Raw genomic sequence first — 18,653 nt, forward strand, 5'->3', positions numbered from 1 at the left:
CTCCTCTCATTTCCCCAGCGTCCACTGGCGACTAGAGCCGCCAGTGACTGCGCCGATGATCTCCCCGTTGCCGTCCCTCTCTGACCTCACTCTCCAGGAGGCTCCCTTGGCTGATGACCTATTTTCTCCGGCGACACCTCCTTCTTTGGCTTAGGTAACCCCCAACTCCTCTCTCTCTTTCCGTTGCATTGCCGGCCGTTTCATTTTTCGCCAGGGAGGGGCCGAGCCTCCCCATCTCTCTGTCTTACAGGATGTGAGGGAGGGGTTCAGCCCCCTCCCTGTGTTTTTTTCGTCGGGGAGGGGCCGAGCCCCCTCCCTGTCTCCCTGTCTTATGGGTTGCGCCGGAGAGGCTCGACCCCCTCCCCTTTTCTTTTTGCCAGGGACGGGCCGAGCCTCCTCCCTATCTCCTTGTCTTACGGGATGCGCGGGAGGGGCTCGCCCCCCTCCACTATTTTTTTTTGCCAAGGAGGGGCCGAGCCCCCCCCCCCCCCCCCCCCCCTATCTCCCTGTCTTACGGGATGCGCGGGAGGGGCTTGCCCCCCTCCCCTATTTTTTTTCGTCAGGGAGGGGTCGAGCCCCTTCCCTATTTTTTTCGCTAGGGAGGGGATGAGCCCCCTCCCTGCCTCTCTATCTTACCGGATGCGAGGGAGTGGCTCGGCCCCTTCCCCTATTTTTTGTCGCTAGGGAGGGGCTGAGCCCCCTCCCTGTTATTTTTTTCGCTAGGGAGGGGTTGTGCCCCCTCCCTGTCTCCTTGTCTTATGAGATAAGAGGGATTGGTCGAGCCCCCTCTTTATTTTTTTTCGCCAGGGAGGGGCCGAGCCCCCTCCTTGTGTTACAGGATGCGAGGAAGGGACTATGTCCCCTCCTTGTTTTCTTTTACGCCAAAGAGGGGTCAATCCTCCTCCCTGTATTGTTTTGTATAATTGTACTTTATAGGTACATTGCTGAGCTAATTGCGCGATGCTTAGTGCTAAGCATCGCATGCGGCTACAAATGCAATGCAAAAAGAAATAAAAAAAATGCAAAGGCAAAAGCAATGCAAATCGGGTAAATACCCGTGGTGAGTAAGTGATGCAAATGCGTCACATGTTATTTAATTTCTTGGATGCAACACTTTTCTGTTCACACACTCACTTAGTTGTGGATATCTAGGACTGCTTTGATGAAGTTTGAAGATCATGCTGAGCATGATTTTAATGTATGAAAATAGAAGTATTCTTATTTTTGGAGTTCGGATTCCATGCTAGGCATATAGTAGTTAGTGTGATATTGGAGTGTGTTTGCTGTAGGTACATATTTGACATTGTTTTGATATGAATGATTTGAATGTATTGCAATGTTTGATGTGTCTGTATCCATTCTTGCATAAAGTTATTTTCCATTTGATTATGCCTTTGATGTGAAATTGTATCATGAAAATATGCTTCAAATAAATGTATCATTTTATGGAATGTGATTTCATATTTCTAAATATCTTTGTGATGTGTATAGATATGATGTGATGATGTTACACACGAAAATATTGAATTATCAATGCATGCATAATAGTTCATGTAATTGCATTTTATGTTAAGCATGTTTGTGGTATAGAGGAGAAGAAAATTTATGCATTAACTGAAACAAAAAATTGTTCACAAATAATCACCAAACAAGAATTAATAGATAAATTAGATATTTTTTCATCATAGCATTATTATGATTCTCTTTTAACTGGTGATGATAATATTCGTAACATTATAGGACAAAATGACTGCAAATCGTGAATGAATGTACCATAGGATAGTTGATAATGAGGTATCACATGAATATATGAATGGTGTTGATAGTTTTATTAAATTCACAACGGCAAGTGTTAGTACAGTGGATCTCACCAGTCGGATCAGATGTTTCTACACGATGTGTAAGAATAATCGATTTGTAGAACCTCATGGCGTTAGACATCACCTATACAAGAAAGGTTTTGTTAGTGGTTATCAGAATTAGACGCTTCATGGTGAAGAATTTTGGAATAATTTTGATGCACCGATAGATGTGGTGCACGATAATCCATATGTGTATTTGATATTTGATACCGCAGGACCATAAATGGGTTCTGTTTTGGGACATAGTAATGCACCAACTCGGGTAGAGGAAGAAGCAACAAACGATGCAGCTAGTAGATTTTATGACTTACTTAGAGATGCTGATGAGCCATTGTGGAATGGTTGCAGGAGTCATACTATCTTGTCTGCAGTTCTTTAACTACTGAATTTGAAGTTAGAGTATAATTTGAGCTAATCACGTACGATGCACACAAAAAATAAAACTTAAATATGAAGGCTGCTGTTCTATGGACAATCAGTGACTTCCCTGCATATGGTATGTTATCTGGTTGGAGCACATATAGGAGGTTGACATGTTTGTACTGCATGAAGGATACAAAATCTTTTAGATTGATGCATGGAAGGAAGCCGTGCTGATTTGATTGTCACCGTCAATTTCTACCCAGCGACCATCCGTTTTGATGATAAAGGAATATATTTCGAGCAGGTACAACTGAAATGGAAGGTCTACCCACAATGTTGTTTGACATATAGATTTTAAGAAGATTGCAATACTTTCCATATGGACTGACAGATGCCCATAGCTCAACGCCCTTCCTTAGATTTGAGAAAGATCACAATTGGACAAAGAAATCTATATTTTGAGAACTACCATATTGGTCGACCGTATTGATACGACATAATTTGCATGTGATGCATGTGAAGAAAAATGTGTTTGATAATGTGTTCAATACGATAATAAATATGAAAAAGAAAATGAAAGATAATCTGAAGGCCTGTATGAATTTAAAAGTAATATGTAAAAGATCAGAATTGAAACTCAAAGAGTACAATGGAAAAGTACTGAAACCAAAGGCAAGGTACGTGCTTGCACCAGATCAAGTAAAGCATGTATGTAAATGGTTGAGACAATTGAGATTTTTAGATGGATACATCTCTAACATTGCTCGGGTTGTGAAGATAGACGAGGGACAATTATATAGGTTGAAGAGCCATGATTGTCATGTCATTATTCAAACGGTTGATACCTCTAACATTCCATGATATATTAGACAAACCTATATGGGGGGTATTGTTTGAGTTGAGTAGATTTTTTAGAACATTGTGCGCATCAGAAGTCGTAGTATCTGAGGTAAAAAATCTCGATGATTCTATCGTCACTACTATTTGTTAGCTAGAGAAGATATTTCTGCCAACATTTTTTGATGTTATGAAACATGTGATCATACATTTTTCATATGAACTAAGGGTTGGTGGTCCTATGCAATATTAGTGGATGTACCCATTTAAAAGATATGCATATTTTTTTTATATTTTTCTCATCAATGATATTGAGAAATTTATTGTAATCCGAGATGTATATTGTTGATAGATGCATGTTTGACCTAAAAAAAAGGTTCGGAAAAAAGAAAGAGTAGATGGCTCTATTTGTGAGGCGTACACTTTAGAAGAGATTTCAAATTTCTCACCTATGTACTTTGAACCTCACATTCCAACGCGTTACACATGCCCACCATCATAATGATGATGAAGAACAATTTACTGTAGCTAACAAACTGTCGATATTTCAATCACTTGAGCATGCCATTGGCAGTTGTCGGTCAAGACTTTTAGAAAATTGAGAGCAAGACGCATCACAAATCTATATCCTTTTTAATTGCTCAGCAATCAACCCATACATCGAGTAAGTATACTTAATATGTAACACTAAGTTCTATACATGCGTATATGGTTTAGTAATATAAGTATTTGTTAAGTGCAGACGATTTGATTTGTAGTTGCAAAGAAAACTTTCACATCTCACTGATGCAGAAGTAAAGAAAGAATGTGAAAATAAGTTTGTGGCATAGTTGAAAGAGTTGGTAAGGACAATGACATATATTCTTTTTGTGTAAACAATAATAAGTTACTTAATTGGTCGTGATCACAATCATTGTTTATGTTTGTAGGTCCGCCATGGTGATGTTAAAGATCAAGAAATATGTGATTTACAAAATGGTCCCACCAAAGTTGTGCAATGTTACAACATATACATCATAAATGGTTATTGATTCCATACAAAAGACTACAGTGTCAACAAATCAATGATGAATAATGGCATGTGCGCCAAGGGTAGCAGCTACGGTAAAAATAAACATGACTACTACGGTGTTATAGAAGAAATAATGGAGTTGACTTACTTAGGCATAAATAATAGTGTAACTTTATTCAAGTATTATTGGTTTGATCCCACAACAACAAGAGTCGACAAAGCCTCAGACATTATGGAGGTGAATCATAAATCATGGTTTGAAACATATGAACCATTCATATTAGCCTCGCAAACTCAACAAGTTTACTATACTTCATATCCGAGCACTACAAGAAAATTGTTAATTAGCGACGGAAATTTTCCCGTCGCTACTTAGCGACAGATTAGCTAGAGATAGAATCTGTCGCTAATTTGCGACGGATTAGCGAGGAAATGATTTTTATCGCTAATCTGTCCCTACTTAGCGACGGATTAGCGACTGCATGTTTTTGTCGCTACTTTTGATTACAAGAACACCATTTTAGCGACGGATTTAGAGAGGGAACTCTGTCGTCGCTACTCCGTCGCTAATTAGCGACGGAGTAGCGACAGAATATTTTCCGTCGCTTTTTTGGTATTTGGGTTTCGCGACGGCTTCGCGACGGAATTTTGCCGTCGCTAAGCCGTCGCTAAATGTCGCGTAAATCCCTAATCCCATCCCTCTTTCTCTTTTCCCTGTTTCGCTGTATTGCTCCCTCCCGCCGCCCGTCGGCTCTCGCCACCGTCCGGCCACCGCCGCTCGCCAGCCGCCGCTCCCCGTCCACCGCTCGCCAGCCGGCGCTCGCCAGCCGGCGCTCGCCAGCTGCCGCTCCCCGTCAACCTCCCGCCACCGTCCGGCGAAGCGCAGGTAATATTCTTCTTCTTCTTCTTCTTCTTCTTCTAAACGCAGGGGGTACGCCCCTTCTCTGCCGGAAACGGAGGGGGTTTAACCCCCTGCCGTGCTTTCCGGCAGGGGGGGTCGACCCCCTGCGTTTCCGGCAAGGGGGGTCGACCCCCTGCCGGAAACGCATGGGGGGTCGACCCCCTGCCGGAAACGCATGGGGGGTCGACCCCCCTGCCGTAAAGGCACGGCAGGGGGTCAACCCCCCATGCCGGAACTGCCTTTCCGGCAGGGGGTTTAACCCCCTTCCCTGTTTTGAAAAGAATTTTTGTCGGCTGGGCCGGCTATGGCCCTGTCATAGGCTCGCCTAGCACCCAGCCGACTGGGTGCTGGGCCTGGCGCACCTGCCAGCATGCTGGCAGTCAGCCGAGTGCTACTCGGCTGGCTGCCAGCCAGCCAACAGCCACCAACGTGAATAAAAAGATTTTTTTTTTGAAATAAAGGGATCATACCCAGCCGATCACTCGGCTGGGCCAACAACGAGGGTTCACGGCTTGACTTCGGCTGGTCTGTCAGCCGACACCCATACCACATCGATCGTGCCATGGATTTCTTTTTGAAAAAAAAAATGAAAAACAAGGAAAAATATCAATATAACATAGTGGATTCGTAGATCCACTGATTCGCCATGGATTTCCATCAAAACATGCATGGAAATCCTACCTCTACCCGATTTCTCAAACGTTTCACATAAGAAAATACCCGTACCTTGAGAGAAAAACGCGAAAAGGGGCTGTGGAAGGGAGCTTGGCTGAGCACAAGGCCTCCAACCTTCTTAGTCTATCTCTTTCTCTTCCACTCGGCTGGGTTTAACAAAAATTTGTTATGAGATACCTACGTTGCCTATGTGATCTGTTTTGAAAAGAATTTTTGTTATGGATACCTATGCTGCCCATGTGATCTCTTTTTTAAAAAAAAAAAGTTATTATGTGATCCCTATGTTGTCCATGTGATTAGCTTGAAAAAAAAATTGTAATATGTGTATATAAGATGTCCATATGGTTTTAAGTGTAGTTTGCATATATGTTGTCCATATGGATTTTAAGTTGAAATTTTTTTTGTAATGTATATATACAAGTTGTCCATGTTGTTCAATTTGTTAGTTTGTTAATGTCTACTGGTAGTTAGTTTTACTTCAATTTGTTTTCTTGATTAGTTAGTTTGTTACTTAATTTGTTTTGTTTTTGTGCAGATTTTTCAACGGAACCAACTCGTGCTCGGCCACCTGTGGTAAGTAAATGACAAAAACAATGCAAATCGGGTAAATACCCGTGGTGAGTAAGTGATGCAAACGTATCACATGTTATTTAATTTATTGAATGCAGCACTTTATTGTTCACACACTCACTTAGTTGTTGATATCTAGGACTGCTTTGTTGGAGTTCGGAGATCATGCTGAGCATGATTTTAATGTAGAAATATGGAAGTGTTCTTATTTTTGGAGTACGGAGTCCATGCTAAGCATGGTAGTAGTTAGTGAGATATTGAAGTGTGTTTGCTGCAGGTACATGTTTGCCATTTATTTGATATGAATGATTATGATGTATTGCAATGTTTGATGTAATTGTATCCATGCTTGCATGTAGTTACTTTCAATTTGATTTTGACTTCCATGTGAAATTTTATAATAAAAGCATGCTTCAAATGATTGTATCATGTCATTAATAGTTTGCACATGAAAATATTAAGTTATCAATGCATGCATCAAAATTCTTGTTATTGTTTGACATAGTATATTGCATGATAAATTTGATATTTTCTTCATCGTCGCATTCTGATTGTTTTTTTCTTAATTCGTTAGGATACTATTCGTAACATCATACGACAGAATGACTGCAAACCGTGAATGGATGTACCGTAGGATAGTGGACAATGAGTTATCGCATGAATATATGGATGGTGTCGATAGTTTTATTGAATTTGCAACGGCGAGTGTCAGTACGGTAGATCCCACAGGTCGGATTAGGTGTCCCTGCAAGATTTGTAAGAATAATCGATTTGTAGAACCTCATGGCGTTAGACATCACCTATACAGGAAGGGTTTTGTGAGTGATTATCAGAACTGAGCGTTTCATGGAGAAGAATTTAGAAACGATTTTGATGCACGGGTGAATGTGGTGCACGATAATCCATATACGAATTTGATATTTGATGCTGCAGGAACAGAACTGGGTTCTGCTATGAGTTCTAGTGATGTAAGAACTGTCGTAGATGAAGAATCACCAAACGATGCAGCTAGTAGATTTTATGATTTACTTAAAGATGCTGATGAGCCACTTTGGAACGGTTGTGAGAGTCACACTATCTTGTCTGCAGTTCTTCAACTAATGAATTTGAAGTCCGAGTATAATTTGAGTCAATCATGTTTTGACCGTTTGTGCATGATTGTGAAGAGTATGTTGCCTAAAGATGAGAAATTGCCACAAAACTTCTATCGTGCGAAAGTTATGGTCAACGCTCTAGGTATGGGTTACAAAAAGATTGATGCTTGTCCAAATCACTGCATGTTGTATTTCAAGGAGCAGGAAAACGACATATCATGCCCGTCATGTGGGCATCCTCGGTTCAAGCCAAAGACAAGAGGCAATGGTAGCACGAGATCAAAGGAAGTTTCATACAAGTCGCTCCGCTACTTTCCTATCACTCCTAGATTGCAGCGATTGTATATGTCTTCAAAGACAACTAAACACATGAGATGGCATGCAAATAAAGTTCGACACGATGAAAACAAGATCACGCATCCTGTTGACGCTGAAGCTTGGAAGCACTTTGATCGTACTCATCAGAACTTCGCAATGGAAGTGCGAAATGTTAGACTCGGTCTATGTACAGATGGATTTAATCCATTTGGGGGTAGATCAACTCCATACTCATGCTGGCCAGTATTTGTAACTCCATACTCAAGCTTGGCCAGTATTCAAGTGTCATTGGTTTGATCCAACTGCAACAAGACTCGACAAAGCTTCAGGCATTGTGGAGGTGAATCATAAATCCAGGTTTGGAACATATGAACCATTCATATTAGCCTCGCAAGCTCAACAAGTTTATTATACTTCATATCCGAGTATAAAAAAGTCAGATAGAAATGAATGGTGGGCAGTTTGCAAGGTGAAATCCAAACTATACCCCGAGTATGATCAGTTACAATAAGATGAGTTAGCTGAAGACAGTGATTACTATCAATCAGATGATGTCTGTGACTTCGCTTATGGTCACGATGTTGCGCATGATATGCATGTCATATCTCCATTGGCTGATGAAACATTCATAGAGGAATGTGATCCAAATGATGTACCAAGTGGATGGGCAAACAATGAAGAAGAAGAAGAAGAAGAAGAAGAAGAAGAAGAAGAAGAAGAAGAAAGTCAAACTAGTGACGAGGAAGAATTCTCAAGCTAGTGAAAAAAATCTTATACTACAAACCTCTATTTAAATGCATTGTAATACTTGATGTGAGTTGTATTGCAATACTTGGTGTGAATGATTAAAAATTTTATTTCAATGTATTGTAATACTTGATACGAATGATTCGAATGCATTGTAATTTATCTGAATGTATTATAATTTATGCAATTAACGAATGATTTGAATTAGTGCAATACTTGATGTCAATGATTTGAATTATTTGAATGCATTGCAATGCTTGATGTGAATGACTTGAATGCATTGTAATACTTGATGTGAATTATTTGACATATGTTATTTGTTAGAATATGGTTCGTGGAGGTTATAGTGGTCGCTCATCCAGTAGTAGCCAGGCTCAACCTTCATCTTCACGGGCTCCTGTGATAGGTATATCATATAACTAATTAGATGCTTGATTAGTTCAAATGCACATTCTGAGAACTTGGTGTGTATTTTTTTACAGATGATGTTGCGCCTGTACACGACCCACCTACACCAGTTGATCGCACAAGTCAACAGCCAACACAGGAAACAGGGTCTTCACAGGCTGGCACAAGAAGACTCATTCGAATAATGTATATCGATAATCGACCGTAAGTATTTTGTTTTCAATTATTGCATATCTTTTAAATATTTTATATTGATATTTACTGTGTAACAATTCATGTGCAGCACGAGGTTTGAGCCACAAGAAGTAGTACGGGAGATTAGGAATTCACTTCTTCAACATCTACCAGGACCAGTTGCTCAATGGAAAGAGTACCCAAAGGAGGTATTAGACAGATTGTGGTCCTCATTCATGGTATACAGTTGTTCCTCATAGTTAATGTGTTTCATATTTAATTTATTTAAGCAATGTCTACTAACTTTCTGAAAATATTTGTAGGCTTCGAATCGCTTTGCAACTACGGTGGAAGAAAATGATGCAAGGAAGGTGTGGCAGAAGGTGTCTGCCAATCGATTTGCAGACATGCTGCACACTATGAAGACTGCAGCAAAAAAAGCATCTGGCGTAATAGATGATCCATTACTGTGGAAGGGCCATGGTCCTATTACTATCAGGAGAGATTACTGGGATGAAATGTGCGATATGTGGGCGGGAGATGCATTTAAAAATCGCTCTGCGAAGGCTTCACAAAATCGATCGAAGATGCCCGAAGCCCATCTACACACAGGTGGATCTAAGACATTTGGGAGCCACCTAAAGAAAATGGTAACTCATCAATATATAATATTAATTTTATAAGTATAGTTGCAAATTTGTGTACTAAATCTTTTGTCATTTAACTTCGCAGGAAGCAGAAAAAGGAGGCAGTGTACCATATAAGGATGTGTTTGTAGAAACACATAAACGGAAGACCACGGGAGTCTTCGTATCAGAGAAGGCGAGAACGACAACGGTATGTATTAATTCTATTAATAATCATTGCAATATATATGCAAGTCATCATAATGTTATCATTAATTATTAATGAATACTTTAAACATTATTTTGTAGGAGGCATATGAGCAACAAATGGTAGAGCGATATGGTGAAGACGCTACTCAGCATCCATCATTTGATCCTACAGCATGGGTGACTGCAGCAGGTGAACCCAAAAAAGGTCGCGTGTTCGGGTTTGGGAGTAATATGAACACTTCACCAGTTATTGGTTCTTCCAGTTACGGCTCACCAACTTCTTGCGCCGACATAAGCTCCAAGCAGCCGACTATTCTTTCCGGTGATGATGTACGCGAGATCATTAATGAATCACTGAATAACTACTTCCAATACACCGTCGCCCCCTTTCTCCGAAATGAGATCAAGGCCGCTGTTCAGGATAGGGGATATTCGATTCCAGGTCCCTCTCAGGTATAATCACATATATAGTTTTTTTGACTATCTTAAAGCACATCTGAGCATGGTAGAATCACATATAGAGTTTTTCTAGATGCCTTAGAACACATATGAACATGCTATAATCACATATTCAATTTTTTTACTGCCTTAGCACACATATGAGCATGATAGAATCACATATATATATATATAGATATATTTAACTTTTTGTCTGTCTTAGAGCACATATGAGCATGATAGAATCACATATAAAGTTTTTTTGATTGCATTAGAACACATAAGCATGCTATAATCACATATTCAGTTTTTTTACTGCCTAAGAACACATATGAGCATATTATAATCACATATTCTGTTTTTTGACTGCCTTAGCACACATATGAACATGCTATAATAACATATAGAGTTTTTTAACTGCCTTAGAACACATATGAACATGTTATATATCATTTATGATAGAATCACATATAAAATTTTTGGCTTTGCCTGCCTTACAGCACATATGAGCATGCTATATTCACATATTCAATTTTTTTACTGCCTTAGCACACATACGAGCATGATCGAATCACATATATAGTTTTTTGCCTGCCTTAAAGCACATCTGAGCATGGTAGAATCACATATAGAGTTTTTTTATATGCCTTAGAACACATATGAACATGCTATAATCACATATTCAATTTTTTGACTGCCTTAGCACACATATGAGCATGATAGAATCACATATAGAGTTTTTTTATTGCCTTAGATCACACATGAGCACATGATAGAATCACATATAGTGTGTAATTTATTTCATTATATTTTGTTTATCAATACTGACTGTTCTTTTCTTGTGTAGGCTGCTAGCGATAATCAGGGTAGTGGAGCTGAAGGGACAGATAAAGACAATGAACAAGAAGACGCACAAAATCTTGGCGATGATTAGAGGACTGTGTTGAAGAAGTTCTATTTTTTTTATTTTTCCTAATTGTAATTGTTGAATTGTAAATAATTAAACTTCTTAGTTTTAAGGTGGAACGATTAATTATTATAGATACTTGTTATATGATTTTTTTTGTGTGGTTTGTTTTTTATTTACAGGAAATATAAATTGTACAGGAAATATAAATTGTACAGTTCTCCGTAATTAATTTTTAAATAATTTTTTTTTTATTTTTTTTCGTTTTTGCGACGGATTAGCGACGGATGATTCCGTCGCTATTCATATTAATCTAGCGACGGCTTAGCGACGGAATTAAATCCGTCGCCACGCCGTGGTCGCCGTTTAGTACCGGCGGATTGGCGACGGAATATAGCGCTCGTTATTCCGTCGCAATTAGCGACGGACTTGGCGACGGAATTATTCCGTCGCCAGTTAGCGTCGAAATATTCGCGACGTAAGCATACTGTCGCCGCGTTGTCGCTAATCCGTCGCTAACCATGTTAGCGACGGATTAGCGACGGATTAGCGACGGAAGGTGGTCGTCGCTAATCTACTGCTCTGTTGTAGTGGAGTACAAGGAAGTTAGATAGAAATAAATGGTGGATAGTTTGTAAGGTGAAATCTAAACTATACCCCAAGTATGATCAGTTACACAAAGGCAAGTTAACTGAAGAGAGTGATTACTATCAATGAGATGATATGTATGACTTCTCTTATGATCACGATATCATACATGGTCTGCATTCATATCTTCATTGTCCGATGGCACATGTATGAAAGAATGTGATCCAAATGATATACCAAGTGAATGGGCACCCAATGTAGAAGAAGATGAAGATGACGAAGAGGAGGATGAAGAAGAAGAATATGAAAGTGAAACAAGTGATGAGGAAGCATACTCGATCTAGTGAAATACATGTTTGAGTGCTATGAATGATTTGAATATATTGCCATGTTTGATGAGGTAGTAGTTATGAGGTAATAGTTAGCAGAATATTGGAGTGTGTTTGTTGCAGGTACATGTTTGACATTGATATATTATGAATGATTTGAATATATTGCCACGTTTGATGTGACTGTATCCGTGCTTGCATGAAGTTATTTTCAATTTTAATATGTATCCATGAAATTGAATATCATGTAACTGATCAAAATAACATTTTTATTTGTTAGAATATGGTTCGTGGAGGTCATAGTGGTCGATGACCAAGTGGATACTGTAGGACATCATTAGGTAAACGTCTTTGTGTTATATTTAAATATAGACATTCATTATGTTTTTGCTTATATGTTGATATAAACATTGTTACTTGTCTTTATACGATCCCAGCTCAGTGATAGGCAGTCTTAGCCTTCGTCTTCGTCTTCACGCAATGCTTTGATAGGTATATCATTTAAATAATTGTATACTTGATTTGTTTAAATGTGCATTATGTGAATTTCTAACTCATTGTTCTGTAGGTGATGTTTCACCTACACATGACCCACATACACTAGCTACTCATACACATCACGAGACAACGCCGGATGCAGAGTCTTCTCAGCATGACACACGATGCCTCATTCAAATAGCGTATATCAATAGTCGTCCATAAATATTTCATTGTCATTTGTCCAATACTTATCTTATAAATAGTGTATATCTATAGTCAATTGTTAATGTGTATCAATTCATGTGCAGTGCAAGGTTTGAGCAACAAAAAGTAATACAAGAAATTAGGAAGTCACTACTGCAGCATCTTTAAGAACCGATCGTGTAATGGAAAGAGTACCCGACGAAGGTGTTGGACAAATTAATGTCCTCATTCATGGTATGCAATCGTTTATCATAACTAATGTGTTTCATATTTATTTTTTTATTATACTCATGTGTGCTAACTTTCTCAAAGTATTTGTAGGCTTCCCATCGCTTCGCTACTGCGAACAAGGAGAAAGACACGAGGATAGTGTGGCAGAAGGTGGATGCCAATTGATTTGTCGACATGTTGCACAATATGAAGACTGCAGTAAAAAAAGCAGCTGGTGGGATAGATGATCCACTACAGTGGAAGGTCCATGTGCCTTCTACTATCAGGAGAGATTATTGGGAGGGCATGTGCGACAAGTGTGCGAGCAATGAATTTTGAAACTGCTCAGCAAAGGCTGCACAAAATTGAGCGAAGATGCCTGATGCCCATCTACACACATTTGAATGTAGGACTTTTGAGAGCCACCAAAAGAAAATGGTAACTCATCAATATATATATATATATATATGTATATATATATATATGTATATATTGTCAAATTTGTAAGCATTTCTGCATACTTGTTAATTGATTTTTTTATCATTTAACATTACAGGAAGCAAAAAAAGGAGACATTGTGTCTTACAAAGATGTGTTTGTTGAAACACATAAACGTAAGAGCAAAAAAGATTTTATATCAGAGAAGGCGAGAGCGACATCGGTATGTATTTATTGTATTAATAAACATTATAATATACAAGTTACTATGAATTACGTTATCATAAATATTGTAATTCTTAATTATTAATTCATATTATAATCATTATTTTATAGGAGTCATACGAGCAACAAATGGTAGAGCGATATGACAATGACTCCACTCAGCATTCGTCTTTTGATCCTGCAACATGGATGACTGCAACTGGTGAACCCAAAAAGGGTTGTGTGTTCGAGTTTGGGAGTAACATGAAAACCACAGCAGTTGTTGCCTCATGCAGCCATGACTCTCAGAGTTCTCCCGCCAGCATTAACTCCCAACGTTCGATTGACCCTGCTATGTCTTGGGATGGTGTCTGTCAGCGTCTTGAGGACAAAATGAGTATTTTTTAAATGAAGCCATTCCCAACTTTGTCCATAACGAGTTATGCAACTTTTTTCGGGACAGGAGAACTTCATCTGCATTCAACATGAGCTTCAGTGCTCGTTAGGTATAAAGATTCATGTCATTAGTTTCATGTTCTTAGATTTCAAGCTAGTACATGCATGATTGAATACACTATGAAATTTTTTGACACCTTTAGAACACATATATACATGATTGATTCACTATACATTTTTTATGACACCCTTATAACACATATACGCATGATTAAATCACTATGAAAGTTTTTTTACAACCTTATAACACATATATGCATGATTTCATCACTATAATTTTTTTTTAGTGCCTTATAACACATATATGCATGATTGAATCACTATGAAAGTTTTTTGACAACCATAGAACACATACAAACATGCTTTCATCACTATGAGAACCTTAGAACACATATGAGCCTGATATTAGCATATATGAAAGTTTTTTAATGCCTTATAACACATATATGCATGATTAAATCACTATGAATTTTTTTGTCTGCTTTAGAACATGATATGCATGATTGAATCACATATAAAGTTTTCTGACTGCCTTAGAACACATATGAGCATGATTGAATCACTATGAAAGTTTTTTGACTACCTTATAACACATGAGTATGATATTAGCATATATAAAAGTTTTTTGACTGCCTTAGAACACATATGAGCATGATTGAATCACTATAAAAGTTTTTTGACAACCTTAGAACACATATAAGCATGATTTCATCACTATGAAAGTTTTTTGACTGCCTTGTAACACATATATGCATGATTGTGATACATAACACATTTATTTGACAACCTTATAAACCATATATGCATGCATGAATCACTTTGACATTCTTTGACAACCTTAGAACACATATCTGCATGATTGAATCACTATAATTTTTTTTCAGTCTTAGAACACATATCTGAATTCTGTTAATGTCCTTCAGTTTATTGCTAGTATATGTGTCATTCAACCATTTACTTTGTTGCATTATATTAGGTGCATTGCATATTATTTATTTTATTATATTTTATTTATAAATACTAAGATTTTGGTTCTCTTGTAGGATGTTGGAGATGATCAATGTAGAGGAGCTGATGGAGGCATGGAGGGAGGGGAAGATCGAGAAAATGAAGAGGATGATGCCCCAAATCTTGGCGATGATTAGATTCATGTGTTTAATTTGTTTGACGTATTTGTAACTAATTATAACTTGGCAAGGACTGTATTTGGTTGTTAAAGTTGTTTAACTTAAAACTTGTGTTAAATTTGTTTCACCAGTATATGTATTTTTTATGTGTACTTTATTTTTTATAAGTAGGTTATATGAATTGTATAACAAGAAATTTTCTCGAGTTTCATATTTAATTTTTTTTAAATATTTTTAAAAATTAGCGACGGATATTATCCATCGCTAATCCGTCGCCAATTTAAATCATCCGATGGTTTGCAACGGAATTTAATTCATCGCTAATGTTAGTCGCCAGATTGGCGATGGACATTAGCGACAGATACATATCCCTCACTATAGTTTAGCGATAGATTAAATTCCGTCGCATAACCAAATCCGTCTATTTAGCGATAGACATGATCCACCGCTAAGCCATCACTAATTAGCAATGGATAGGCAACAAATAAATTCTATCGTAGTTTAGTGACTAGGATTATGCGACAGACACTATTCGTCGCTAAACACGTTAGCGATGGATTTTGCGATGGACAACGTTCGTCGCTAATACACATTTTCTTGTAGTGAAATGCTGGCAGAAATATCTTCTCTAGCTGACAAATAGTAGTGACGACAGAATCCTTGAGATTTTTTACCTCAGATATTATGACTTCCGATACGCACAATGTTCTAAAAAATCTACTAAACTCAGACAATACCTATATATAGGTTTGTCTAACATATCATAAAATGCCAGGGGTATCAACCGTTGCATAATAACATGACAATCATGGCTTTTCAACCCATATAATTGTCCCTAATCTATTTTCATAGCCCGAACAATGTTAGAGACATATTCATATGGAAATCTCAACTGTCTTAACCACTGACATACCTGCTTTACTTGATCTAGTCCAAGCACGTACCTTGCCTTTGGTTTCAGTACTTTGCCATTGTACTCTTTGAGTTTCAATTCTGGTCTTTTACATATTACTTTTAAATCCATATAGGTCTTCAAATTATCCTTCATTTTCCCTTTGACATTCATTACCGTATTGAACACATTATCAAACACATTTTTTTTCACATGCATCACATCCAAATTATGTCGTATCAATAAGGTCGGCCAATATGCTAGTTCCCAAAATATCGATTTTTTTGTCCAATTGTGATCCTTCCCAAATCCAAGGAAGGGCATCGAGCTACGGGCATCTGTCAGTTCATATAAAAAGTATCACAATCTTCTTAAAATCTCTATGCCAGACAACTTTGTAGGTGAACCTTCCATTTTAGTTATGCCTGCTCAGAACACATTCCTTTGTCATCAGAACAGATGGTCGCTAGGTAGAAATCAACGGTGACAATCAAACCAACACAGTTTTTTTCCATACGTCAATCTAAAAGATTTTGTATCCTTCATGCAGTACGAACATGCAACCACCCATGTGTGCTCCAACCAGATAGCATACCATATGCAGGAAAGTCACTGATTGTCCATAGAACAACAACCTTCATATTGAAGTTTTGTTTTTTGTGAGCATCGTACGTGAGAACATCGCCATCCTACAGTATTTTCAGTTCATCAATCAATGACCTTAAATATACATCAAGATTTTGACTTGGAGAGGTCGGACCAGGGATCAATAAAGACAAGAAAAGATTTTGATGCTTCATACACAAGCTTGGAGGAAGGTTGTATGGTGTGACAAATACTGGTCAACACGTGTAATATCCTTATTTGTTAATTGAGGTTTTGGGCATGGGATCCATATTCTGGATCCGAGACCCAGAAAGCATCCTTAGGTGTATAGGTAAAATAATTCTTATACAAGTGTTTTCATGGGATTCACGATTGGATCCATTCAGATCCAATCTGTGGATCCATACCGAGTGGGAGGCGCGGGTCCAGAACCGTGATCGGATTTGGATCCCAAGTCACAGATTCGAACCTTGCCCGCACGTTAAAAGAAATAAAGGGGAGGGGGTAATAAGGCAACCCGATATGGGTTGCCCGATATATCAGATCCAGACATTAGGGTTTAAAGAGAACCCTAACTTCGATCGCAAGGAAAACAGGGGAGAATGAGGCGCAACCACCGGAGGGAGGGTAACGGTCTCCACCATTCTCGGGATGCCATCCTCCTTCTAAAAAGGGATTCCCGAACCCTTTTTCTCCTTCACCCTTGTTCTCTCTCCCTCTTATCTCTCATCTCCCTCTCATTTTTGTATGCATTGTCAGAGCCACCATCGCCAGCGACTTCCTACCCATGGCATACATATATGCCACTCTTGTCAAGCAAAGCTCCTTCTTCCTTCTTGTCGCTGTTCCCCCTCGACCTGAGCTCAAAAGCAGAGAGATCGACCTCAGTTGACCCTTCTCCCGCAACGGCTGTCTCCGATCATTGGAAAAACCATTGAAAGAGGTACAATGCTTCTCTTGAATCTAGGCGAGGGATCCAATGTGGTTTCGATCTCGTGTAATCCTTTGAGATGAGGGTCCATGGGAACCCTTTTGAGTAATACAGGAACTACCTTTTCCCTTCTGATAAAAAAAAGAAGAGAGATTAACAAGAATGCCATTGCTAAAAGTGAAAAAAAAATGAAGAGAAAAGCAAAACAAAAGAAGAGGGGGAAGGGGCAATTAAAACTTTTGATTTCTCATGTAAACATGGATAAGTTCAAATCCTTCATATTTTAAATTACTCAAAATATTTAAGGCATTTGAAAGGACTTTGTCTAGGATTCTAGGAGACATAAGTCTACCATAAGAGAATCAGAACACATTGCTTCCTCTAGTTTTTGTTGCGTAAACTGTGCAACTACTGGATGGGGGGCGCAAAGTGGTTGGTTTGGTTTTGTTGAGGGTTGTGGTTGTCGGGTTTATTATTTCATCACCTCCATCTTATTGCTTCAATATTTGTGTTTTTTTTATCACATCAAACAAAATTTAGATCATCATTTCCTGAGGTAAAACCTTGCTTCCAGCACTTTCTCTAAAACCATTCTGATGGTGTTACAGGTTGATAATGTAGACTCCAACTTCATTGATGGTTTTCAATTTCAGGTTCCTAGGATTTGTTTTTCCTGTGATGTTTCCCAATTTTGGTGGTGTTTCTCAGTTACATCTTTTTGACCGAGTGTTTTGCTTCTAGGTACATATATTGGAAGATTCAAACAGAGGGTTGTTGCTTGGTCATAGCAGAGTCCATGGAAAAACCTATCTATGTTGTGTTGTATCTCTGCATGCTGCAAAGGAACTAGATGACCCAATTGCTTACCTATGCATCTATTTTTATTGTTCTCTTTTTTTTTTTTAAAGAAAAATAGGTACGCTATGTATGTTGAATCCATAGGGGCTGATTTTATTTTTTTTAATTTTGGTTGAAGGCATAGTTCTGCTTAGATTAAATTGCTGCATAAAATTTGGGCATCGTGTTTTGTTTGAGATTCATGCTGC

At 38.4% G+C, this 18,653-nt stretch overlaps 2 protein-coding genes across 3 annotated transcripts in view; both read left to right on the forward strand.

The window, feature by feature from the left end:
- The window catches only part of LOC149828936 (1-acyl-sn-glycerol-3-phosphate acyltransferase PLS1-like), a 37,255-nt gene extending 21,969 nt beyond the window's left edge, over window positions 1-15,286 (forward strand). The window contains exon 11 of the mRNA XM_090017808.1: window positions 15,095-15,286. Coding sequence (XP_089873934.1) covers window positions 15,095-15,196 — 102 coding nt within the window. The 3' untranslated portion in view covers window positions 15,197-15,286. The remainder of the gene's footprint in view (window positions 1-15,094) is intronic.
- Window positions 6,185-11,285, forward strand: LOC149828937 (uncharacterized). Of its 2 annotated transcripts, none has more exons than XR_016434091.1 (2): window positions 6,185-6,223; window positions 11,083-11,285. XR_016434091.1 is itself a non-coding variant. In XM_090017004.1 (2 exons), the coding sequence occupies exons 1-2, from the start codon at window positions 10,029-10,031 to the stop codon at window positions 11,167-11,169; spliced, it is 309 nt and encodes a 102-aa protein (XP_089873130.1). In that variant the 5' UTR covers window positions 10,024-10,028; the 3' UTR covers window positions 11,170-11,285. The 2 variants fall into 2 exon arrangements, 1 of the variants encoding a protein (XP_089873130.1); XM_090017004.1 differs by lacking the exon at window positions 6,185-6,223 and adding an exon at window positions 10,024-10,250.
- Window positions 15,287-18,653: the final 3,367 nt, after the last annotated feature.

Source organism: Nuphar pumila, chromosome 9 (genome assembly GCF_984573655.1).
Source record: "Nuphar pumila chromosome 9, dmNupPumi1.hap1.1, whole genome shotgun sequence".
Taxonomy (NCBI): Eukaryota; Viridiplantae; Streptophyta; class Magnoliopsida; order Nymphaeales; family Nymphaeaceae; genus Nuphar; species Nuphar pumila.